Raw genomic sequence first — 25904 nt, forward strand, 5'->3', positions numbered from 1 at the left:
TTTCTTATAAATAGTGAATTAAAATGCTAAAAATAATTTGTAATATAATCAGTAGAGTTAAAGAAATGTGCAATTTCTGAAGTGTTGCTTGTCATCCTTTGTCTACTTATTAATACAAACTACACATTGGTTTCATGACCTTCATCTTCACACCATCCAATGCTTATTATTTCTCTTATTTCTCACTTTCTTTCCCACAAGAGGCTTGCTTTTTTTTTTTTTTTTCAGTTGCTAATATCTCTGTGTTACTAGCCTCAATATGGAGGCTATTTTAGTTAAATCTTAATGATATCCAAGTGTCCTCTTTCAAACTGGTAGTTTTACAGTAGGCTACTGGGGGAGGGGAAGTGAAGTTCATTGACTTTTAATGGAAGAATCAAACCCCTGATTCAACTAGAAGTGAATTAGCCTCTCTAACAGGGTGCTTTCAAGGAAATATACATAAAGATCTTGGAACAGTGTTGATATGTACTGAAGGCTATACCATACAGTAAGTTTTATTAAACACTTTATGCCTTCTTGTATGACTTTGAATATTTTACGTTTCTTTTTGGTTGCAAGATAAAAGTAATTTTGCTTGTTTGGTGTAATTAAGTCACATTTAAAGAGAAGCATTACTACTCTTAATAATCAGTTGTCTCTTTCTGAAGTAATCAAAATGATTGAGAGGAATGCAAAAATATTTTTTTGTATGTGTGAACTAGAAGGAATCGATGAAATCCAGGAATATTACGAAAAATTCTGTTATGGATTTTGGAGACTCTTAAATAAGCTAATAAAATATCAATTTCTGTCCTACACGTGAAATAACATTAAATAGTAATGCTGCCTTGGAACTTAATATATTTTGTAGCATATGTTAATTTGAAATATGTATAATATGAAACTTATTAAGAATCTGTTACCCATTTTCTATGTGACTGAGATTATTGTGATTTTTTTGATTTAATCATTTGTGCCGTTGGCTTCATTTCAGGAGGAAAAAAGGGAGCACCCCAGAGAATGCTGGGTTGTTCCCTCAGCTGCTTACACTGTGCTAATGAGGTGTCTTCGGGAAGGGGTAAGGCTCTTTCATTGTCCTCAATAGAATTCCTCCACTGTAATAACCCTTTAGGCATTGTGTGAGGATTGTAGCCTGCAGCACTGCAGTACCTTGTCAACCAAGTATTGCTCTTGAATTTAAATAATCATGATAAGACCATGACCTAAGCAGGGGATTAATGCAAAAATACAGTGTTGTTCTCTGTACATTCAATATTTATGTATTTCTGCTTGTTTTTTTGGATATGGGATAGTAAATATAAATTATTGTTAATAAATGTGGAATTTATTAATGCTATGGCTTTCTTTGGAGAAATGTTCTGACAGTTTGTACTGTCCTGTTGCAATCTGATTTTTGTACATCTTTGATAAATCCTTGAGCAAGATTTACTTCCTATTTTTAAGTGACTGATAACAGTTTTTGAAAACTGCATTGTTGTCCTACTGGGTTGTTAGCATTCTTTTGAGGACAAAAAGTAGTAATTAGTTTTATTCTCATACATGTGCTATGCTGTATTCTTCATTTTTCTTGGTGGTGACTTAGTTGTGTTAGAGAAAGGGAAGAATAAAATGCATACAGTTCCAGTTGTAAAATGAAAAAGAATTGTGTAGAGGGTTTACGTTTATTGTTTGTATGAGACCACTTGACTTTATTTTTGCCCAAGGCAAAGCTCAAGGCAGAAAACATGTCAGAGGTTGCTGGAGGGGGGAAAGCAAGAGAAATACCTTTTTTTCTTCTTTTTTTTTGAGATCTTTATTGCCTACTGATTGTGATTAATAGAGGAAGAGTCGAGATGCATTTTTAACATCTTCAAACCTTCAGGTGATCAAGAACACACAACTGTGTTGATATTGTGGACTATTTTCAGCTCATAATTAGAGTGAGATGTCATTCTAAGGCACGTTAGTGAGAAGCTATTTAATTATAAATTTAGTAATGGAATACTTGCTATTTCTGAATATTCAGTGTAGCGAAACTAAATCAAGACATCCATAAGACACTAATTTATTCCTATATAATAAAATCACGTCTTAGTCCTGAAATGTGTCAAATTTTTCTTGGTAATTTATCTTGATAGATTTGTCTTGAAAAAGTAACACAAAATAGAAGTACATTTCCCATGCAGTAGTTCGAATTAAATTTAATTAAACGCAAATTCAAAGTTATGTCTAAGCTAACCAAGCACAGCTGTACATTTCTACAGTTTCTGTTCGTGAATATGCTCAAGGTTTGTAATGGATTTCTTCTGCAGTTTCTTTTGTTACTTTTTTCCTTCTCTTGCAAAAATCCTCTTCTTGCCTTCCATAACTTTACCAGCCACTTGTCTTTTTGGAAACTGATGTTGCAGCATCTAAAACTAGATGGTTAAAATCATATTATTGTTAGACATCTGTTTGCAAGAGATTTTTTTATTCTTTTTTTTTTTTTTTTAGAAAAGAATAATTAGATATTAAATAAGGTTTTGTGCCAGATGTGTTAGATGCAGGGGTGGAGGAGGAATGAACAAAGATGGAAAAACAGATATTAAAGAATTCAATTCAATTTATAGTGTCACTCTTGCATATTTGTTTCAAAAGTTTTAAAAAGTAGGACTATTGAAGTGGATGCATCCAGGATGATAGTATATCAATCTCTTCAATGTATCATAATTTAGTGAAAAAGTAGATCTCGCATTCTTTAGCAGCAAAAGTTAAATTAAAAAAAAATTGCTTATTTCTTATGAAAACATCTGTGTGCTGTCATCAAACTGATTTAAAATATAATCCATGTCTTAAAGTGTTTGTTTTGTTTGTTTTTTTTTAAAACATGTTTGAAGGTGTAAAACTACAGAATATGTTAGGATGGAATGGACCTCTGGAAGACATCTAATCCAACCTCTTGCTCAAAGTAGGTCTGAGTAGATCAGATTGCTCAAGGGCATGTCAATTTGACTCTAAGAATGTCAGTCCCACAATCTCTCTGGGCAATGCCAGGACCACCCTCATAGGAATAAACTTTTTCCTTGTATATGATTGGAGTTTTCAGTGTTACAACTTGTGGCCATTGCCTTTTGTCCTATGGCTGTACACCTGTGAAAACATTTGTCTCCAACTTCTCTTTACCCTTTGATCAGGTAGTTGTAGACAGCAATAAGATCTTCCCTGAACCTTATTTTCTCAAGGCTGAACAGCTCTCTCAGCCTTTCATCATATGTCACATGCTCCAGCCCTCTGACCAACCTGATTCCTTGCTATGATGGGGACACAACTGGTGCTTTGGACTATTGTGGAAAGCAGTGAATTTTGTATGCCTTGTCTTTAGGAAGGACTTTGACACACTCTCACATACTCCCCTTATTACCAAACGTGAGGTAGGGACTCATTAAATGGAAGATAAGGTAGACAGGAAAATTTGCTCAGGTGGTCAGTGGTGCAAAGTCCAGCTGGCAGTCAATAACTAGGATAATAACTAGGATTGTCCCTCAGAGATCAGTACTGTTCAGTGTCTTTAGTAATGACCAGAGTGACCAACTGGAGTGTACTGTCCAGTTGGATAACACCAAATTGGTGAAGGGAGCAGCATCAGTATGCTCGATGTCAGGGCTACTAGTCAGAAGGACTAGGACAGACTGGAGAAATGGGCTGACAGAAACCTCATGAAGTTCAGTGAAAGTGAGAGCAAGGGCTTGCTTCTGGGATGGAATAACCCCCTGCAACAGTACAAGTTCCCTAGGAAGCTGCTCTGCAGAAAGGGACTTGGGGGGTACCAGTGATAAGGTGAAGAAGAACCAGCAGTGTGCCTTAGCAGCAGAGAAGGGCTGCAGCAACCCAGGCAGTATTAGCAAGCGAGTAGCCAGCAGGGTCAGGGAAGTGATTCTTCCCCTCTGTTCAGCACTGACACCACATCTGGAGTACTGTGTTCAGTTCTGGGCTCCCCAGTGCAAGAAAGATCTTGACATTCAAAAGTGAGTCCACCAGAGTGCTGCCAAGATGATAACTGGAGAAAAAAATCCCTAATATTCAGAATTGCTTCTTAATTCATTGGCAGATACGTTAAAGAGTATGCTTAATGTTTTCTAGTTAGGTTCATATAGTCTTTTTCACAGAGAATAAAGCACAATGTAAAGAAAATAGAGATCAAGTGCCTTTCCTCTTTTTGTTTGTAAGGGGAAGCAAATCATAAGAAAAAATTAGTTTGGACCTTTGGAGGTTTTGTGGTCCAGCCTTCTGCCAAAACAATGCCCGTTTATGGTTGCATTCAACATTAAAGTTATATTAGGTTGATCAGGGCTTTATCTACTTAAGGTTTAAGTAACTCTAAGGATGATTAGTCTGTAAAATCTGTGCCCATTTCAGCGTGAGACCGCTGTCACTTGTGAAGAATATTTTTCCTTATATCTAATTGGGATTTCCCTTACTACAGCTTGTGTCCATTTTCTCCTGACCTTTCATTGGTACCTACAGGAAGAGTCTTGCATAATCTTCTCTATAATGATCTGTGAGGTACTGGAAAACACCCATTATATCCTTAGTTGTCTTCTCTTTGGTCTGGACAAACTTACCTCTCTTAGAGCGTCCTTAATCATCATGTTCTCCTCTGGACTAACTGCCATTTGTGAAAGTCCACCTTATAAAGGGGAACTAAGCTGGACCAGAGTAGGCCAGATAGTCTCTCATTTCGGAATGTAAGTTTAGAAACACCTTCCTCAGCCAGCTGGCTGTACTGGTATATACGCAGCCCAGTATGCAGTTAACCTTTGTTGCCACAAGGCAACACTGCTGATTCGTGTTCAACCTGTTGAATCTCCAGATCCTTCTCTGCCCCACTGCTTTGTGGTAGTTATTTCATCCTTGCTGTAAGACTTTGCATTTGACTTCCAACTTTCTGGAGGCTTCTGTCTGCCCATTTCTCCAGCTTAAAATGCCTCTGTGTGCTGGCCTAACCTTCCATTGATTCAACCCCTTGCTCCAAGCTTATGTCATCTGTGAATGTGCCATTGGCCCCAATATTGACCCTTGATAGCCCCAGGTGCCACAGCTGAACTTTGTATTGCTGATCACAACCTTTTGCATCTGGTGGTCCAACCAGCTTTCTATGTACCTTGTAATCCACTTAAGTCCAGGTCTTTGTTCTTTGATTAAGTATGGGAAACAATCTGGAGAGCCTTATTAAGCCTGAAGTAAATTAAATCCACTGCTCCCTGTTATTCCACAGAGCCAGTCATCTTGTAATTGAAGCTTGTCATGCTGGTCAGGTGGGTTTCGCTCTTGATAAATCTGTTCTGTTACCGGTCTTGCCCTTCATGTACCTGCAAGTAGCCTCCAGGAAAATTTGCTCTGCAGTTTTTCCAGGGACAGAGTTAGGGGTTCCTTTTCTTGCCCTTTGGAAGGTGCCCCCCACCCCCAGTCAACAGGGTTATCTCCTGATCACCATAAACTTTTGAAGATATGTGCTCCCTCACAATAATGCTGTTTGGTTTCCTCAGCACATTTGGTTGCATCCTTTCTGGTTCAGTGGACTTAACACACATTGCTTAAATGTCACCTACCTCCATCTTACTGTCCTGTAGGTATACTTCATTCTCACAGATTTTACAGTTTGGCACATGGGCATGGAAGGTCTGAGAGCAATAAACATTGAGGCAGAGAAGGTACTAACCTCCTGAGCCTTTTCTGTGTCCTTTGGCCCCATCTTGTTCAGTAGTGAACTCAATTTTCCTTAGTCTTATTTATGTTACTAATGTAGCAATAGAAACCCTTCTTGTTGCCTTCTGAACCTCTCCAGTTTTCAAATAAGTGCTCTTTTCAGCTAACCTAATACACTAGCTCTAACGTGTTAATGTTTTGGTTTGATTTTTTTTGAGCTAAGTTTGCGTTGCTCTGGCAGCAGACACTGAGCCATTTTGTCCAGGCAGTGAGTGGCTCACAGTGTTTGGTGGCTGATATGCAGGTGTTCTGGGTTTGAGGGATTGGTGGGTTTTTTTGGTAGTGGGGAAGGAGGCTATAGGGGTGGCCTCCTGTGAGAAGGTTCTCGAAGCTCCAGTCAGCTCCACCTCTGCACCAAAACTGAGCCAATCAGCTGCGCCTCTGCGATAACGTATTTAAGAAGGGACGTGGTGACGAGGAGTGGGACTGGTGAGGAGGAGTTGCTGCAGCTGCGTGAACACCAAGGTCAGTGGAGGAACGGAGGAAGAAAGGAGGGGGGAGGTGTGCTGGAGCAGAGACCCCCCTGTATCCTGTGGTGAGACGGCAGGGCGGCCCCCCCTGCCACCCATGGAGATCTATGGTGGAACAGACATTGATTTATGGCCTGTGTTTTTTGCCAGGATGATCAACGTGCTGTGCCCAAAGAAGGCTGGGGTCTTGTGGGAAGAAGCAGCCCCTGCTGTTGTAGTCCAGTGCTGGGAGGATTGCAGCACATGGGGGTGTCCCGTGTCAGAGCAGCTCGGGAAGGGCTGCAGCTGTGGGAGGGACTCCAGTTAGGAAAAGTTGGTGCCCCATGATGGAGCAGTGTGGGGAATGCTGAGGCCTGTGGGAGGGACTCACATGGAAGAAAGTTGGTGTAGGACTGTCTGCTGTGAGAGGGGGACCACAGTGGAGCAGGGGGAGAAGTTCCAGAAGCTCCCTCCATCGAAGGTGGAAGAATCGGCAGCACTGCCTGCTCCCGCTATTCCCTGCCCCTGTGCCCCTTGGGGGAGGAGGTAGAGATATCGGGAGCAGAGCTGAGCCTGGGAAGAAGGGAGGGGTGGGGGGAAGGTGTTCTCAAGATGTGGCAATGCTTCTCACTGTCCTACTCTGTTAAGTGTTGTTAGTGTCTGTAATAAATGTACATTCTTTTTTTCTTCCCCTAACGAGCCTGCCTTTTGCTCATGACTATAAAGGGTGATTTGTTTCCCCATCCCAGTCCTATCTCGAACCCCAAGCCTGGCTCTCCGTCCCTTCTTATTGCCGGAGGATAAGGGGGAGAGAGTGGCTGCGTGGTAGTTTGGCTGCCGACCAGGCTCAAACCACGACAGCAGGGTAGGAGAGTGTGTGAATGAGAGTTCCTCGCCCTGCCCCCCAATCCTGCTGTGGAATAGGAGATAATAGAAATAGTTAAAATGAACAGTCTAGAATTTTTTAAGGTCTGATTTAAAACTAAAATGAGTTTCTATGTAAATTTTATTGCTTGTGTTAGTAAAGCACTGGATATGAAAATCCTGAAAATACCTTCTAAATTTGCCGTCACTGTGTGTAATGTTCTTTGACTACAGCTTAAGATCTTAGCTGCTGTATTTCTTTATTTTCCATTTGTAGCCTTTAATCTACTGTTCATTCAATAAATTTCCCTGATCTAACAATTTATGACATGTAAGTAAGCTTTGTATTCTTACATTAGTAATTGAGAACTCATAATTGAATTTAATTAAATAATAAATGTATTTCATTTTTTCTAAGCTTATTTAATTATGTTTTACATCAGTATGTTTTCTGGAGTGAATATTTGTATATGGTCTTACTATTTGTGAAAATGGCAAATTAACTTCTTGTAGTAAGTTCTGAATTACCACAGTGTGTTAAGTGTATACATTATAAATACTTGTAGTTTTAATTGCCAGTTAAGAAGCTTTATTTGATAAGAATTCAAGAAAATAAAACCAATTTATGTCATTCAGTACTATATTTTATATAGCTTTGAGTTTTGTAAGGTAAATTTGCTGTTTGGTTTCATTATGAACTGCTCTGAAGTATACTTGGATCTCTGGAGTTTTAGAAGATTTGTTGTTACCAGAGCAGAATTGCCCTCTGAAACAGAACAGTGGAGCAGGAAGAAGTTTGAAATGTGTATGTGTCCCATTTATTTGCCTGTAAAGGAACAAAATGTTCAGAAAATGTGTAGTGTTGGTTCTACATACCTTCTACGTCTGAAAATCTAACAGTGACAAGAAGTGTATGTATAGGTGAAAAAAGTTTTAGGATAGTGAAATAGACGATTGGGGAAGTCTTTTATCTGTAGGGAATCACAAGTTCAGATTTCCTGCACTTCAGTGTTGTTAACTTGAGATAGAAGCTGATTTTCAATTCAGGCAAAGAACGGGCATATTCAGTGAAATGTCAAATAAGGAAATTGGTACGCTTATAAATAAGTATATGATAATCCCAATTTGACATGTTTAATCTTGGTATAATATCTGTCAGAAGCCGTGTAGTAAATATTCTAATATTTATTTACTAATCTTTTCCAACAACTGTTTCCAACTGACACAAAATGCCTGTTCCAGGCATTTGTGTCTAAGTTCAACTTATAAATATTTGTGTGCAGTCTCAAAGACAGCAGGGTTCTGATTTCTACAGCTGAAGTGCTTAGTTCTTAAAGTTCCTGTATTATGCAGTCATGAAAGATACTTTCTGTTTCAGAAAGGATGTTCTTATTTAATATGAAGTACCTAATGCTAACGTGGCTACCCTTTTCCTTTCATCCATTTTACTTAGTTTATTCAAAACTCCTTTGCTAAAGTTACTGTGAGAGATTACATAATTGTTATCCTTGTCTACTTCACCCCCAATGTATAGTCCTATCTCTTATCTGAATATCCTCATTGACTCTGAATATTTTTTTTTTTTGTTTTTCATTATCACATTTAAGGTTTAACCTCCTTTTACCTAAGTGAAATCTCAGTTTTATTTTCTGCTTTATCTTTGCCGCCCTTCACACTTCTGTTCCAGTCAATCCTCTCACATTTCTGCTTTCAGTTTTCTCCCTTATGTTTGCCCCTACCTTCCTTCAGATCCTCCTTTTAAACATTTTTTTTCTGATAGTCATTTTAGGACTGATAATCTTTCCCATATCCAAACTACTTTTTGATGTCTCCTATAACTTTTCTTGTGTGATTTGGTCTGGGTTATGTTGCTTTGATGAAGTCCTTCATGTTCAGAAACTGAACAAACCTCGTTTTAAGTCTCCCTTTGTGAAAGCAGAGAGGAACCACTGAAATAACTCTCAGGAGCTTGGTATCTGTCCATTTCTGTTTAAAAGTGTCATGTAAATACAAGGTATACAATAATATACAATTTTAGTAATAACTTAATTGAACCAGGAGAAAAATCATAGATAGGCAATACACTTGCATGGATAATGAATATATATATAGATGTAGCTACTTAGCTGTATCTGGCTTTTAGAATGTGCATAATCCTCTCATTTTAAAGCATGTCACCTGGAGAGTGTACTTGAATCAGAAGTAGCGAATGAGTTTACAAAGGACAATTTTCAGTCTCTTGGATGTGTAAGGTACTGTGTAAGCAAGATATTTAATAAATTTAATAAAGCTTGCCTGTAAGCTACATAGTACACATTTCCCTCTTTCATAAGGTCGTCTTCCTTTATGAGGGAGCAAGATATAAGTCTGAGAGTTTTGGATCTGAACTGATGAGGAATTTCAATAGTAAAAGATAACTTTAAAAAATAACTATGAATATATAATATAAGGCAGTATGTTTTATGATGTATATTTTTAGCAGTATGTTTTATGATGTATATTCTTAGCTAGAACAGTTCCTTTGCAGTGAATTTGGAGGAGAAATTTAAAGGGGAGGAGAATAAAATCATAAGTATTTTTTCAAAAAGTATGGGACAGCCTATATTGTAAAAGTGAGAGTCTGAATCATATATATTCTCACTTTTATTTTTTCTTTAGGTATCAGTTTTATAGTACAGGCAATTCTGTCAGTAAACTACAAGAGTCATAGTCTGAATCATACACATTACTACTTCAATTTTTTCTTTAGACATCAGTTTTTTAGTTTACTGACAGAATTGCCTATAATATAAAAGCAATGATCTGTATCACATACACTATCATTTTAATTTCTTATTTAGATACTGATTCTGTAGTTTAGTGTAAGAATTTTTAAATTTTTTTCCACAAAAAGGTATTTAAAATTTTTATTTCTACATGTTCTTTATTCTCTGTGAAGGGTTTATATTGCAAATTGTTGCCAAATTAAGATTTCATTCTTATGAGTGCTTAGGATGATACAGCTTTACTTCATTAAGTTATGTTTGTAGTTTCTTTCTAATCTATCTTTTAGATTAAAGGAAGAAGTGTATGGAAGCTGATTTAGAATAATGATGTAATGCAGTGTTACTTCCTGAATCTTTCAGCTTTTCCAGTGTTTCTTTATCAATATTATGTTTTTACTCAAGTGTATGTGTCTATACACAGTATAATAAAAAAAGATCCTAAAATATTTTATCATAAACTTTAAATGAAATTATGCTATTTTTAGGTAACATGTTGGTTAGCATAGTGACTGTATCTTCAGTGCCTCCAAAACTCCTAGTGCACTGTTAAGTTTTTAACAATCAATAAAAATATCCAGTAGACTCAGTTATTTAAAAAAAAATGAAAGTAGATTCTTTCATTACTTCAATTTGCATTATTTATTTCTTTTTTTTCCATGATTAGAATAGGAAGACGTGAATTAAAAGTTCTCTTTTAACAGTTTACATCTATTTATCCTTTTGGTATTTACTTTCTCACTGAGGGCTCATTTTCACTAAGCATCCATGACTAACTGGAAACAGATACATCTGCAAGTGTTCAACGTGACTGAAAATTAGGAGCTTTAACTTCAAGTGCATTTTATATAACTAGTTGAAATCTAAACCCAGTGGAAGTAGCGGATGTGCTTCTTTTCGATACAGTTATATTCATAGATTTAGATTTCATGTAGTTCATGATATGGACAGAGGTTAACTGGTATATCATAGAATCACAGAATGGTTTGGGTTGGAAGGGATCTTTAAAGACCGTCTAGCTCCAACCCCCTTGCCCCGGGCAGGGCCCCCTTCCCCCAGCCCAGGGGGCTCCCAGCCCCGTCCAACCTGGCCTTGAGCCCTTCCAGGGAGGGGGCAGCCACAGCTGCTCTGGGCACCCTGGGCCAGCGCCTCACCCCCCCGCACAGGGAAGGATTTCTGCCTTAGATCTCATCTAAATTTGCCCTCTTTCAGTTTAAAAACGTTACCCCTTGTCCCATCACTACACTCCCTGATAAAGAGTCCATCCCTATGGAATTGCTTTATTCGTATCTTGAAGATCCATTTCTGTTCACTAACATAGCTTATGTCCTGGTAACATGACAGGATGACTCCTTTAAGTAAGAGGCCAAAGATTTAGGTCAGGCCTCCCTTCCAGATAGCTAATTAAGCAGAAAATAGTACAAGTCTTCTTGCTTAGACAGTGCTCAGGAATAGATCCCGGAGGAGCTGAGATGGACAACCAGGTGTCAGCAAATGGAATTCCTCTGACAGCCTCAATGAGTTTTTAAGAGCACTGTGACGATACATGACCTTTCTCTAGCCAAGGTAGCAGGACTATCTGGCACAGGACATAACTCATCTCATATGTGGCTGAAAGGAAATAAAGCTCATCTTCAGGATCAAATTTTGTGAAGAAAAGCTGTAATTGCATCTGGAAATTTATTAACATTTTAATAGCTACTATCCTCTCTATAATGCTTTAATTATGATTTATTAGTGGGCTTCTAGTGCTTTTATTAAGTGTTTCTTCCTGCTTAAAGTAGCAGTGGAGGCCCAATTGGCATTCCTAGCGATCACTTCACATATAAGAGAGATTTAATTTTACTATTAATGTTTCAGTTATGGATTCGATTTTAAATTCATATAGTCAATTTGAAAAATCCATGTATTTTTACCTTAACTATTAAAAAAAAAAAAAAAAACGAGACTGAAATTCAGAAGTATCATTCACAGAAAAAGATTAAAAATTAACATTATTTAGAAAAAGTTTTGAGAAAGTTAATTTTGGTGAACATGTATATATACTTATGTATTCTTTAGTAAAACAAAATAATACAATATATTACAGTAATAAAAACTGTAAGAACAGAGAAGCCTAAATTCTCTTTGGTTTCATGGCCAGAAATCAGAAGGAATACCACAGAAATCAGCTGAGTTTTATGAAAGAGTGTAACTGGTTTAGATGGCAGTTGGCTTTGGTATTTCTCCCAAGTATTTTGAGTAGAGCTGCAGTTCTTTGGGAGAACAGGATTAGCATGAAAATGATGAATACAGCCTTTTTTTTTTTTTTTTTTTTAACAGCATTATACTAGAGTTTCCGAGTATTTCTACATCAGTGTCTATATTTTAGAATATCTAAGTCAGTAGAAGGAAGAGTGGATATTGAATATATTTTTAATGAAGTATAAGTTCTCCCCTTCTGGAAAGCTTTTGTACTGCTTTCTGAAAGGTTTCATTATCATTGCTCACAGTTGTTGGTGGTTCTGATTGTGAAGATAAATGTCAGAAATCCAAAGGTTAGTAGGATAATGTGAAGATTAGTTTAAGAAAGAAATCAATTAGATATTATGATGAATTATTTGTGAAGCCAGGCTATGAGGTAGACTTGACAAATTAAATTGGTTGTCCTTCTTATATTAAAATCACTCTTGCTGAACTCGAAGAATGCCATTTAAGGCATTGTTGAAAGACTTCACTTATTCATAGTTCAAGATTGAGATAAGGTGAGGCAATGCACAGCCAAAAAACCACCAGCAAAGAATCTTCCATTTCTGTTAAAGACTCTGCTGTTAAAAAAAAAAAAAAAAAAAAAAAAAGTCTCCGAAGAAAGGAGGTGAGGGGGAGAAGAGAGAGAAAGGAGAAAGTAGAGACTCTGCTTTTAAGTGATCTGTATTAAGTTAAGCTTCCATTGGCATTTGTAAGAGTTTTCTTGAGAAAGAACTGCTGCCATGTGAAGTTCATGATGTGCTGATGGCTCATGATTATTCTGACATGAAGTTTTTTTATTCCATGGAGGCATTGTGCTATCAATAGTGTTATGCACATATTAAGGCTACATGTGCAATGGCTTTCCACAAATAATTTTGCAGATAAAATTATTTAATTAGTATTCAAAATATGAAGGATTCAAAATACCTAATGGAAATTTAGGAATAGATATAGTAAATGGGACCCAATGGTTTATCTTGAACATTGGTCAGGATTGTCTGTTTCAAAAGAGGAAGAGAAGAGAGTGATGGAATAACTTCTCTTTCAAGAAGGCTTTTTCTTTATCCCAGGGGGTTGTTGGCTCTTCTGAATAAAGAGCATTTAATGTAGTTAATCTTATTTTTCCTAATGTAACTGTGTATCTCATAATCTTGCTACTCAGAGCCTGTTGTAGTGATGAGTTTTGATACACAGACATTCATTTATAAAGCACTGATCATGGAACACCTCTAATACAACAAAACCTTTTATTTTTTTGTGACTGCATTTAATTTGGGGTGATCATTTGGAGCTGAAAGATTTTGTGTTAAATTATACTTGTTTTGAGTTGTCTTTGCAATAAAAGAGAAAATGGGGGGAAGTAGCGTCTGTAAATATCGCTGTCACAAGGTGAGGTTTCCTATGAAATGACTGGGGCAAGTATCAAATAAAGTTAAGAAACCCCACTAAGATGATATACAGGGAATAAAACATGGACATAGGCAGTAGTTTAAAAAGAAGTCATAAACATTTGTATGTGACTTTTACTTTCTTCTCCTCCCTATAGGAAGACCGGATAGTGAACCATTTGGCAGCAAAGATAATTGAAAATGTTTGCACTACTCTCTCTTGTCATGCACAAGGATTTATTACAGGAGAAATTGGACCTGTCTTGTGGTACCTCTTCACACATTCTACAGTAGATTCTTTGAAAATAACTGCTGTTTCGGTAAGGAATTTCCTTTTGTGATACAGAAATGTTTTCCCGTTTATTTTGAAAAGCATTCTGAATTGAAAATCAAATGTGTTTTAGCGTGTTTTCTGTGTGTATGTATATTTATATTTTAGATTACATTAAAATATATTTACAAATTTTCTGAAATTGAGAAATGCACATGTTACAGTCCAGTGCTTATGAAAAGTCCTTGCAATTCATCATTTTCTGGAACATATATTTTCTTACACTGGTGATCATGAGTTACCTTTGAAAAGTTTAATCTTTCAGAATCAATTAAGTTCTTGCTAACGTGAAATTTCCTTTTTGTATTGTGTTTTACATAAAAAGTGTTTATTCTTTTTTATCTCAGACTTGCTTAGAAGACATATTTGAAATCGTCATGTTACTTTCTATAAATTTGTCAGGGCTAGTCTTTGCTTTGAATTTGTAAGTTAATATAGGATGATAACAAGACAAACAGAGCTATGACATGCAAGCAAGAGGTTTGGAACAGAAAGATTATTGAGATAGAAGATACTTACCAGGGCTATGAGTTTAACCATATCTCTTGTTGACAAAACAAAAGCCTTACCCACCAATACAGGTAATATTTTAGAACTGAACAATAAGTTGACGTATTCCTAATAAAGTGTGATAACTCGGTGCTCATTTCCTGAGTAGAGCTCAGGCTCACTAATGAAATTACTGTTGGTTTACCAGATGGAAAATGGTAATGTCACTGTAGCAGCAGTATGCACTTAGACCCATCTAGCATTGAGGTAATAAAAGAGAGAGAATAAAAAATATTTGATGTGTTCCTGAAGAGATAAATGGTAGAATAAATTTAAAATTTTTAAACAAATATGTATTTCTTAAACATTTACTTTGGTGTATATTTGTGGCAGAGTCTCACCTGGGAGATAAAGTGCTCAAATACTGAGAAATATGTTGAACTTTTAGAACAGTAAACTATTTAGTAAAATACATGTTACAGAAGCCTTTGTTCTGTGGCACCTGAAATTCTTTGTAGAAACTTAGTCTTAGAACTTTTAGGGGTAGAGGATTGTCAGTCTCTAAAAATGTAAAATATATATGCAACCTTTATACAGAGCTTTTATAGCTTAAGCCTGCTTGTGAGTCTGGCTGGTAGGCTGCTTTTTCAGAAAGGCTCTTTTTAAGACTTCACGTGTTTGATCTATGAATTTTATGCTCACCTCACGACTGTATATATGGTAAAATACTGGAGATTAGAGTCATGATTTCCTCTACTTTTTGAGTATTTAAACAAGTCTGCTCAGTCCTATCTCCTACCACTACTTTTGCCCTAAGGGGTATTTTGTGTCTTGTTCCTTCAGTTCGTGTCAGTGATTAGACTGGGAAGTTGTTATTTATTTGCTTCTAGATCACAGCTGTCTTTCAACTTGTCCTGAAGTTTTCCTTCTGTTTTTCTGCTATCCGCTTGGAGAACTTTGCTTCGGCATTTGCCATTCCCTTGACTCCTACACCAGACTTCCAGAGCTGCTCCATTTGTAGGGGCTGTTTGGACAGTTCTAACTGTGTTGTGTGCTACAGTGAGCAGTGTATCCCAGAGAAACAGTTTGTCTGAACTACTTTTTTATTTTTTTAAGCCCCTCTTGAAAAGTAAGTTTCTTCTTAGACAATACATACGCTTGAGTTAGGCAAGAGCTTTTTTTCTGCTCACTAAGATGAAAAGGTGATACTTCTGATTCTCAAGGATACACTTGTCATCAGTGCAGACTCACTATGGCTTTTTGTAGCATATATGCCATATGGTTTGCACACTTTGCCCTTACATGAGGTTTCCAGTGAAGAGAGGGTTGTTTGTCCCTTTCTAGTCTCAGCTTCTTGAGATCCCAGAACATTTGATCCTCCCAAGGCTGTAGAAACACCGAGAAATCTTTTCTTTGTCATAGTAGTTATGCTATGGGTAGCTAGCCTCTCTTAAGCACTACTGGAGTTGCCTTTTTTCCAGTAGCATCTGATGAGGAGAAAACATGCATATTCTGGAAGATAGGAGAAAATGTTTAAGAGGAAGCTAAAACCTGAAGAGCTTATGGTAACCTAGTTTAGTCCCTTTTTTTTTTATTATTTTTTATTCTTAATAGTTAATGAGGCTTTTTTAATTGCTCAGTTCAGTTGAACAGTGCTGGTGTTTGTGTGGGCTCTTCCAGGTGAGGAGATTGAAAGTATCATAGGTTTTGAGTTCATCAGTTCCTTCACCTCTTGTCACTGGAGCTGTGATAGAGCAACCTGATCTCTACAGGCTTCTTGCTCAACCAAGGATGTTAAATTCAGTGACGTGTATAGAAAGTTACCATATTTATGCTGTAGTTCAAAATTGAATCATTTGACACTCCTGGGTTGGCACTCATAAGACTTGAATGACAGTATTTTTGCCAAGCTCCTACCTCCTGATTTTTTTTTAATTTTCTTTACAATGCAAATTCAAAGTCAAAGCTTATCACTGCTGAAGAGCTACTGTAGAAGCCCTCTTATAGATGACACATTAGTACAAAGCTGTGTGGTTTAGGAGGTCATGATAGCTGCAATTGCCAGGATTCCCTAGAGAAACTCAGCTGATTTGTGGGACCTCCTTTCAATGGTAGTTGTCAATCTAAGTAAGAAAGATGCCTTTTTATCATTCTATTAAAGTATTCTGTCAAAGTTCCTTAGCAGTACATGCTTTAGTGTTGAGGCCAGCATTTTAAAGAGATGGCCAAGTTGTGTGTGCACAGAGTTCTGCTGAGCCAAAAATTTCTATATCATCTTGGGCAGATCTGCAGCATAAATGAACATAATGCCAATATAAACAAAAAAATAACTGTTCCCAACTAACATTTTTTTTCCTGTGAAGGCAGTAGGCTTACTGGAGGTCATACCTTTCCCTTGGGTAGTTAATGAGGTTTTAGTCATACTGGAGGTAGGGCATACACCAGACTAACATATTAGAGAGTTTTGAGTGAAAGCAGCAGTGAGAGGGACTGTAAGAGTAAGTCATTCACTCTTCTACACCTTGGTCCAGTTGCTTTGTTTTTCTGGTCTTCATGGAAATTGTTATCCATGTAGCTGACTCCATCTCCTTCTTCCAGACAGATAATTTCATGTAAGAGTGATTGTGTCTGAATGTGTTCCTGGATTTTTGCCTCCACTGTTTTCAGGATTGTGTCCTTTATCAAGCCTGAGGTTTTATTATTTCGTACTGTGTATGAAGCAAATTGGACAAAGAAGCTTCTGAAGTAGGATACAGTAAGGTGGTACTCTAATACTTTTGCTGCTTTGTAGTGAAACACTAAATTAACAAGAGGGTGAACTTGTTGGATTTATTACTCAATTCCTGATATATTATGGATATGTATTAATACTGCTGGGGTATTTGGGTATATAATCTTAACTTTAGAAAAAAATAACCAATCTGTATTGAAATCTAGCACAAGCAGATCTTTTACCAACTGAAATTTATAGATATTTCAGTGACATACTAATTTTTAAAGTAAAATACTAATAGATTCTCCAGCTATATTATATTGTACTATTGCTAGGTTCTTGAAATTGTTGCTATAAATGTGTAGGCATTTTTATTCTGCATGACCACATAAATTGAGATCATCGGTGTCCTATTGTATTTTAATATGCAGTCATTCCTGCCTTTTTTGAATGTATCCTGAGGAATTTATTCTTGACTGACATGTATATTCACATGTAAAAATACATTTTTGTTAAGAAATACATGTGTCATATCTTTACCTAGAGCTAGCAGGGTGTCTGCAAAATATATCAGCAGTAAGTCACTATGTAATTTTACTTATGATTATTTCAATCAATAATAAAAATATATCAAGAAGATTATCTGTCTTCAGTCTCTGGAGTCAAGGAATGACACTTTACCTTGTCCTGCCTGTCAGAGGTGGCAAACGGGAACTGTGTCTCAGTGTTTTTGCTCACTTTGGAGTCTAACATGCCTCAGGTAAATATCACAGATTTTGCCAGTAGGAAATCTATATCTTTTTATCATTTTGCTATACTCAGAGAAGAAATAATTCTGTAAGATGTCAAAGTGACAATCTGACAAGCTCAGCAGCAGTGAGAATATTTTCTTTCCAGTATACTGAAAGTTTTAAAATCGTTTTTAAAAATAATTTTTAATTTCATGGCTAAGATACGGCTTTTCCTGCTGGAGGAGGAGTGACAAAACTTAAGCCACATAAGTGGAAAGTAATTTGGGAAAGCTCAACACAATCTTTTGAGGGTTTGGTTTGTTCAGTTGTTTTTTTTTCCTTAAGTAATTGGTGCTGAATAGTTTTATTCAGAGACTTGGGTATTGCAGATACATTAATGCATCCTTTCTCAAGCTCGAGAGAGTTGTGGAGTACATCCTGAAAGGGTGTTTTCCAGCCCCTGTATGACGTGTAAGACTGGAAGGCAATGGATAGGGCATAGATGATCATAGAATCATAGAATATCTCAAGTTGGAAGGGACCAATAAGGGTCATGATGCTAGGGTTGAAGGTGCTGGGAGAGAAGGTGCTGGTTAAGGCTGTGCAGAGAGCAAAGACAAGGAAGCCAATTCTAGGAGAGGCTCTGCCAATGCCTTACTCTCACTGTGATCCCTTTCTGTTCCAAGACTGCTGCCGAGAGATGATGGTGTGAGCTCTACTCTTACCTCTTCTTATTGTTGGTTCCCAATTCCTGCTCCTCCACCTTTTGACCTGTCTGCATCAGTTCTCTCCAGATACTGGATCTACTGAAGTGATTTAGGATACTTTGTCTTCTATCCCCCATTAAACTCTGTCTTCTGCCTTTCTGCTGAAGTGTTGGTTTCACTCATGCAGCAGAGTGCTCTGTGACATACAAGCTAATGGGAGTTTAAAGCTTCCCCCCTTGGCTTTTGGTGGGCTGGAGCTTTCCTGCTGTCTCCAAAGCTGCAGTATGATCCTAGAAGACAGCCATGTATTTCCTACCAGATTTGCCTGGAGGTCATCTGGTGGCCTTGTGTCTGTGGTCACCTTTGTTTGATGAGGTCTGTAGCAGAGAGCTAAGGCATTGGCAAGTCTGCATACACCACGTTAGCACTCCAAGTTAGCTCCAAGTTGCTTTGACACACACTGTCCCTAGGTCCCAGCAGTTTTACTGGTTATATGACCCTCAAGGATATGTTTAGTGAATGCACGTACTTCCTGCCCACTTTTTTTGAGAACCCGGACTAGAGGTGAAGGGCTGGATTGTACCTTTCAGGAAATAGAGCATCCTGTACTAAGAAACTGAGATTGAGTATCTGTGTTTTAAAAGAGTGGGGAAAAAAAGAAAAATAAAAGGCTGCAATCGATATGGTTCCTGCACCGGAAAGGACAAGGAAGAACATGAGCAGAGTAGAAGAAAAGTGTCAATAAAATGACTGTTTTAAACCTTTTTTTTTTTTTTTTTTTTTTTTAAAGCATGTTATGAGTAATGTTTCTAAGGGCACTGGTGAACTTGGCAGTTTCTGAGGTTTTTACATGGAAACATTTTCTGTGATGGTAGTATTCTGTGGGTATAAATGACTATGGTTTCTCTTAAATAAGGCCTCACTATTGAATGCACACCAAGTAAGCAGAAATTTCTAAATACAGGGGGTCTGAAGAGAACAGAGAGATGGTAATATTGCCTACTTTTCACAAAAGAAAGTTGTCTTCAGAGCTTTCTGCTAAAACCAGTTCAGATTTTCACGTGAATCAAATAATTGGCATAATCTCTTCTCGTATCCTAACACTATATTTAAGCTAAAGAAAATGAAATTTTAAATGTCTGAAGAGTCTTGTTTTCTTTATCTGGAGAGAACAAAAGCAGTTACAGTATTGTGAAGGTTGCATTTCCAGAGGTATCAAAAGGAAAAGCTGTGTTGATGTAGAGATGAATCCAGCCTGCGAGTCATTTGGTTATGCTTGTTATGAAAGGGCTATGTTAGTAGACACTGAACAGATTTGTGCTCACTTCACTAGAGCGCAGTCAATATCTGCATTTTCTGTTAGAATTGTTTTAATCACTGATATTTGTAAATCAACCATTTAGAGAATAGTTTGCATGTTTACTGCAGTAAACACTGTTTCTTTGCAAGCACCTAGGTCTAAAGTAGTATCTAGATCTAAAGATAGACTTCAGATAGTGAGCTACTATGCATCGGATTATGGTCCATGAACAGAGAGAGAGAAGAAAGATGCCCACCTTTATGGGCGAACAGAATTTCTGTGGTGTGTGCCATCTCTATTTTCTGCTGTCTCTGCTCCTTTCTAGTAGTGTTACCTGTTGCTACCTAATTTCTGTGCTGATAAGACTCAAGCATGGACTGTGCTGCCCCACCATGATTGTTCTCTTGAGGGTAAGAGTGATGTGACTCTCTTTGATGTTGGTGTAACAAATATTTCAGTTTTAGCATCATGGAGCAAATATAGCAATATATTTACAAGAATTCCAGGTCTCTAAAAAGAAGCAGTCTTTCCCCCTAATATTCGTTGTATGAATTCTCCATATTCCTAAACTATTGGGAAAGTCACCATCTGTTTTTATTCTCCGTTATTTTTCTTGAGATAATAGTACCATTAAATAACAACATGTTTCTTCCACTTTTATAGGCTTTATGCAGAATTACTCGTTACTCACCTAATGCTTTCCAGAGTGTCATTGAAAAAGTGGGATTAACAGCAGTACTAAATGCCTTGGCAAATGGAATATGCAAAATTCAGCAGTACGTGCTCACCATGTTTTCAGCAATGCTGTCATGTGGGATTCATCTGCAGAGGCTGATTCAAGAAAAGGTTTGATTTCAGACTAGTATTATTCACTGGTATGAAATTTCACTAATGGAAAGTTAAAGTTGGATCTGGTAGTGGTTTTGTGTTTTCAGAATGCTTAACTCAGTGACAACGTACCTGAATATTAGGAAATGAGGAATGGGTTTATTTTTTATTTGCTTAAAATCTAAATAGCGAGGTATATAGTTTTTCTTTCTCTCTCACAGATCTTCAAGAGATGATACCAATGGGTATATAAATTGCTACTGCAGCTAGAATTCAGTCAATGCAGAAAACTCTAGCCTGATCATAACTGATAACAGCCCTAAAGAAAAACAATAAGGAATACATGAGGACAGCTATTTGATGTAGCTCTCTGAGACATTTAAAAGAGAAAATAATGAATGTCCTGAATGAATCTAAAGTTGTACTTTATGCTCTCCCTAAAGGACCTTAGGCCAATTTGTAAGTGTAATGTCTTACAGAAATTAGCATTTTAATAACTTAGGGTTTTCTTTTCAGTGTCACTGAATAAAACTACTGGTTCTGATTTATGTCTAATGTAGTTTTTGGAAGAGATGATTAAAAGCTTTCTGTTTTGATCACCAAATTATTGAATATTTAGAGAAATAGTGTTTATTTTTTTGTGTCTGCACAATTCATAAACAAAAGTAACCCCCCTCTACTTGGAAGGGATAAAAATCACAAAGAAAATAGGAACTCTAGCTCATGTTTTCATCAGATACTCTGCTGTAATGTATGCTGTAACCTGACAGTCATCTTGAATGTAACAATCTATTAGGCTTTAGTTCAAAGAGGTTAATTTTGTTACTCTACACGTTGTTTTAACAACAAAGTTTAAATTAAAACATAGTCTACTGTTTTCCACTCATCTCTTCTCATAGCCTGAAATCTCTCTTCCTAAAAGTAATTTCTGTTTCGTGTCAGAATTGCCAGTGTGTTTTTGGAAATGTGTCTCAACTGGCCTTAAGCTTTCACAGATTCCACTAGAACAGCACTAACAGATGGCAAGTTGTCCTGTAATGTTTCTAATAGTGCACATTATTGTGAGTTGGTGGTATAATCAGAGAAGTATGTTCAAAAAATATTCACGGGAACATTCAGCAAAAGAATGCAATGTGTAACAAGCATACAGCTGCAGCGTGATGTTTTCTGTGAAAAAATGCTTATTTATATAGGCCTTACATTGCTAAGAGGACACCCTTTCTGCTACTGAAGTTCTTATGAACTATTTTAATCAAATTTTTGACATTATAGAAATAATCAACTCTGAAATTCTTCAACTGATGATAAGAAAATAGAAAGTATTTTGTTGTCATGCAGTACAGTAATGGCTGAAACTTTGTGGGTTTAAAATTGCTGCTTAATCATTAATAAATTATCATAGGTGTTTTGTGAGCAAGTGTTGCAATTTTGCAGATTAGAAAATTGAAATGAAGACTAATATAGGCATACGTTTAACAGCATATATCAAACTAAAGATAGAAGTGTGGGAATAGTACCCAAAGCTGTAACTGAAAAAAACATTTTACTTTAAAAACTGGTAAAGAAGGTCTAGCTCTACTGCACGTGCCTTCATTTGGTAACTGTATTTGCCTTACGGCTCAGATAAATCTCTATCTCATAGAATGTCTATTTTGCTCAAATTAGATTGTAGGATTTTGGAAGCAGAAACTAGATTTCTGTTTTTCTTTAATAGGATCTAAAAATATAATCCTGCTCCTGAATTGAACTGCCAGGTACTATCACATTACATGGAGTAATAGTATTTTATCGCGGAAAACTGAATTTAATAATCCATGTACTTGTCAATATTCTGTGAGCATGACACACAAGTCCACCTTAATGAGAGAAGGGAAAAGAAAAAAGTGAGTGGTGATGGCCTACAAAGTATTTTGCCTTCTGTAGAATCCTTGTATACTGTAACTTAAGAGGCGGAAGGACCTCAGTGTTATACAGAAGGTAGTGGCAAGGATGTGACTTTTCAATGCAGCTGCAAACCAACGTTAAAAGATGCTTAAAGATATAAATTCAAGATGGAGATCATTTAGCTTTGTAAATTTTACCTGAAAATTCCCTTAGCTTACAAAACATAAGGCTGCCCTTGTTTTCTACTCCATTCAAGAACAGCGATAAAACCAGTTACGAAATAAAAGCCAGAAGACAAAGGAAAAATGCAGTTCTGTAGTTACCTACGCTAGTATAAATCTTCAGAAAACTACAGTAGCTAAAAGGGACTGGATTTTGTTCCTTTCTGATACAGAGACTTTCTATTTTAGTTTTCTGGAAACAAAAAAATCTGAAATTATCCTTTTAAAATAAAGTGTCGGAAATGAACTCAAAATCAAAAATCCATGACACACTATAGCAGTAGATAAAAAACATATTGCTAATTACTTTCATCTAGCTGTCAATATTCACCTTTGAGGGAGTGAAAACCAGTCTCATAACTACTTGAATGCAGTTAGGTTCTTGCAGAGATCAGATAATGAAGTGAGGTGTTTTTTGTGGTTTTTTTTTTTTTTTTATTTTCTCAAGTACTAATAAGTAAAATTATTCAGATAGCTACAGCAGTATATTATCACAACCGCATTATTTCTTTGCTTCCCTGCACCACTGGACATAGTCTCTTTTTCTCTCAGTCATGTCCACATAGGGCACTGAAAAAAAGCATTATAAATGCGTTACAAAAATTGTCCTCACATTTCAGTTACTTCTTTAATTCTTTGTCTTCTACCTGAATGTGGACAAGTAGCTACTTCTGATGTTGATGGTTTTGTCAGTAGCAGTATGAATGAATAAAAAGATTAAAAATGCCTTTAACAAAATCTTTGTAACTCTTAGAATATGGAGGCATTTGCAATGCATAGAAAGGGAATTTGAAAATACACAATACAACAAATGATTGCTATTGCAACTTCAGTTCTTGTATAGTGAAGTAGTGGTCTAACCATTTTCCCCTTGTGTAGCCAATTCGAAAGCATCATTGCTTTTTGTGATTTGTTTTAAACTTGCTTTGCAGTATTACTAGAGTATCCAATATAAAACCATGATCTTGTTGCAGTCGGCAGTGCTTTCACTTGCAATGAAAAGAGTGTCCTTACCCTGCAGAGTCTCCATGGATACATCAAACAGTTGCAGGGAAGAGAAGAACAATATAACAGTGAAATGGTTAATAATTAATGTATTAGATGGTATTTCAGCAATTTGGGGCTTTTTTAATATGGTGAGTTCTGCAGGTCAGCAAAGATGTGCTTCAGATTTTCTTTGGATAAGGTGTTGCTGTTTTGCAGTCCCCAGACCAGCCAGAAAAGCAAATTCCAAAATATCACATTGATTTCTTCAACCAGATTATTAGAACATTCCCAGATAGGTTTTATGTAACTGATTTTAATTGACAACACTGTCTTAACACGTGGTAACCCCCACAAGTAGCATTGAAATATTCTTGCTTTCCAGATCATGAGGACTAAAAATAGTCAGATGTGTTTTGGCTTGTAGTTGCATGTGTCTTTCTCATGGTGTCCCTGTGCTTGGTCGATCAAGTCCTTTTATGTTAGCAGGCAGTGTTGCATTATTTATGCTCTTGCACTGAGTCTGGGACCTTATGAGGTTTCTTAATGTAAAAACTGTTTTAGGTGGTTTCTTACAAAACCAAAAAAAAAAAACCAAAACAAAACAAAACAAAAAAAAAAAACCAAAACAAAACAAAAAAAAAAAAAACAAAAAAAAAAAAAAAAAAAAAAAAAACAAAAAACCAAACCACCACAAACCCCCACTTTATTAAAATTTCAATATTTGCTTTTAGTAGTTTGTAATTTAAGAACTTTACTGCTACAAATTCATACTGGAGGAGCTACAAGTCATGCTACATGAGCTGTTGAAGTGTTTAAAGCTGTAAACTTTACACAGTTTATGCTTACTAACCACAAGATTGAGGAAGTCTTCTGTTTATGAAATAAAGTACAGAAATACAACAAAACTGTTCTGGAATAATTTATAAGGGTTTGTTTTTCTGAGATTTCTGTAGTTACTGTCTATACTGACTTTTTGAAGACAATGTTAAAATGGTATCAGAGTAAAATCTGGCGGTTTGTTGATTAACTCTTAAGCTCCTTTTTCCAGTCTCTAAAAAGCAGTGTAGTTAATTGTTGCGAAGACTGTGTCTAATAAATCACATTCAGTGTTGGTTTTCAGTTTTATGGCAATGAAATTGCGTTTCAGTTATTCTGTCAGCAAAGAGGGAATTTGAGTCATACTTGGTATGTTAAATGTGCGTCACACAGAAGGGTTTTAAACTTTGCACACAACATGGAGGCATACGCTACACATCTCTGTTCTTTAGTGTCACTCCCTTGAGAATCCAGCTCAAATGTTTGAAGGTAGTTTCTATTGGTGAGGCTATTTGTGCTCAGTCTAATTATTGGATAGAGCTAATTGACTGTAAATTCTCATTCAGTTTTTAATTCTGAGTTTGTGTTGGTTTTGGTTTGGTGGTTGTTTTTTTTTGTTTTGTTTTGTTTTTGGGTTTTTTTTTGAGGGAGACACAGATTTGAAGTAGGGTTTGTGTTTTCAGGACAAGGCACTCTGATAGCCCAATTTTGTATAAGAGTACAGATGAGTAGGAGATACTTTTATTCCTCAGAGATAGAGGGTACTCCATATGTGTGTTTGGGATTTTTGTTGTTTTTGTTTTTTTGTTGGTTTGTTTGTTTCTTTTTTCCTCCTTTGTTTCTTTAGGAGTTACAACATATTGTTGGACAGAGCATAAATAATCCTCACCTTAAGGTTTTTTCAATTCATAATACCGGATTCTGTTATTTATAATATGAGAGCTCTTTTTTCCTTCCCCTGATTCTCAGCTTTATTCCCTTGGAAGCTGAAGCAGTACACATGAGTCTCTCATCTTTCCGTGTGCCAGGTCACATTCCAGAAACTAGAGAATAAAATTCTTTCCAAAGAGAGAGAGAGAGAGAAAGAAGAAAACTGTGATTTCAGAATCCAGTCAGCTAACGATTGTTAAACTTTTGAAGGGAAATATTCTGTGGTTATTCTTTATTTTTCACTATCCTTGTTAAACTTTTCAAATTATTCTTTCATTTGGATTTACAAGGAAGGAAGGAGTTAGCAACGATTTTAGCATCTTATCAGTTGACTTTATCACAGGAATGGAGAAAGGTCAGTGGATTAGGAAAACCATGGCTCCTTACTGCTTGCAGTTTATACTTTTTTGTTCTTTCCAAGACATAATTTGGGTTGTTCCTTGAAAAGGTGTCTTCACTTTATGAACCCAAAATAAAATTACTTTAGATAAGAACAATCAGAGAAAGTAGAAACAGTTTTGCCATCTATTTGGAACATCTGTTGTATA

The 25904-nt window shown here is 36.6% G+C and overlaps 1 protein-coding gene across 3 annotated transcripts in view; it reads left to right on the forward strand.

The window, feature by feature from the left end:
- Positions 1 to 25904, forward strand: part of ULK4 (unc-51 like kinase 4) — a 241264-nt gene that overhangs the window by 48447 nt on the left and 166913 nt on the right. For all 3 annotated transcript variants that reach the window (XM_042806318.1, XM_042806319.1, XM_042806320.1), the window contains 3 exons: positions 977 to 1060; positions 13578 to 13739; positions 20354 to 20536. In XM_042806318.1, coding sequence (XP_042662252.1) covers positions 977 to 1060; positions 13578 to 13739; positions 20354 to 20536 — 429 coding nt within the window. The remainder of the gene's footprint in view (positions 1 to 976; positions 1061 to 13577; positions 13740 to 20353; positions 20537 to 25904) is intronic.

The sequence above is a fragment of the Tyto alba genome, unplaced genomic scaffold (genome assembly GCF_018691265.1).
Source record: "Tyto alba isolate M040663 unplaced genomic scaffold, T.alba_DEE_v4.0 Super-Scaffold_46, whole genome shotgun sequence".
Lineage (NCBI taxonomy): Eukaryota > Metazoa > Chordata > Aves > Strigiformes > Tytonidae > Tyto > Tyto alba.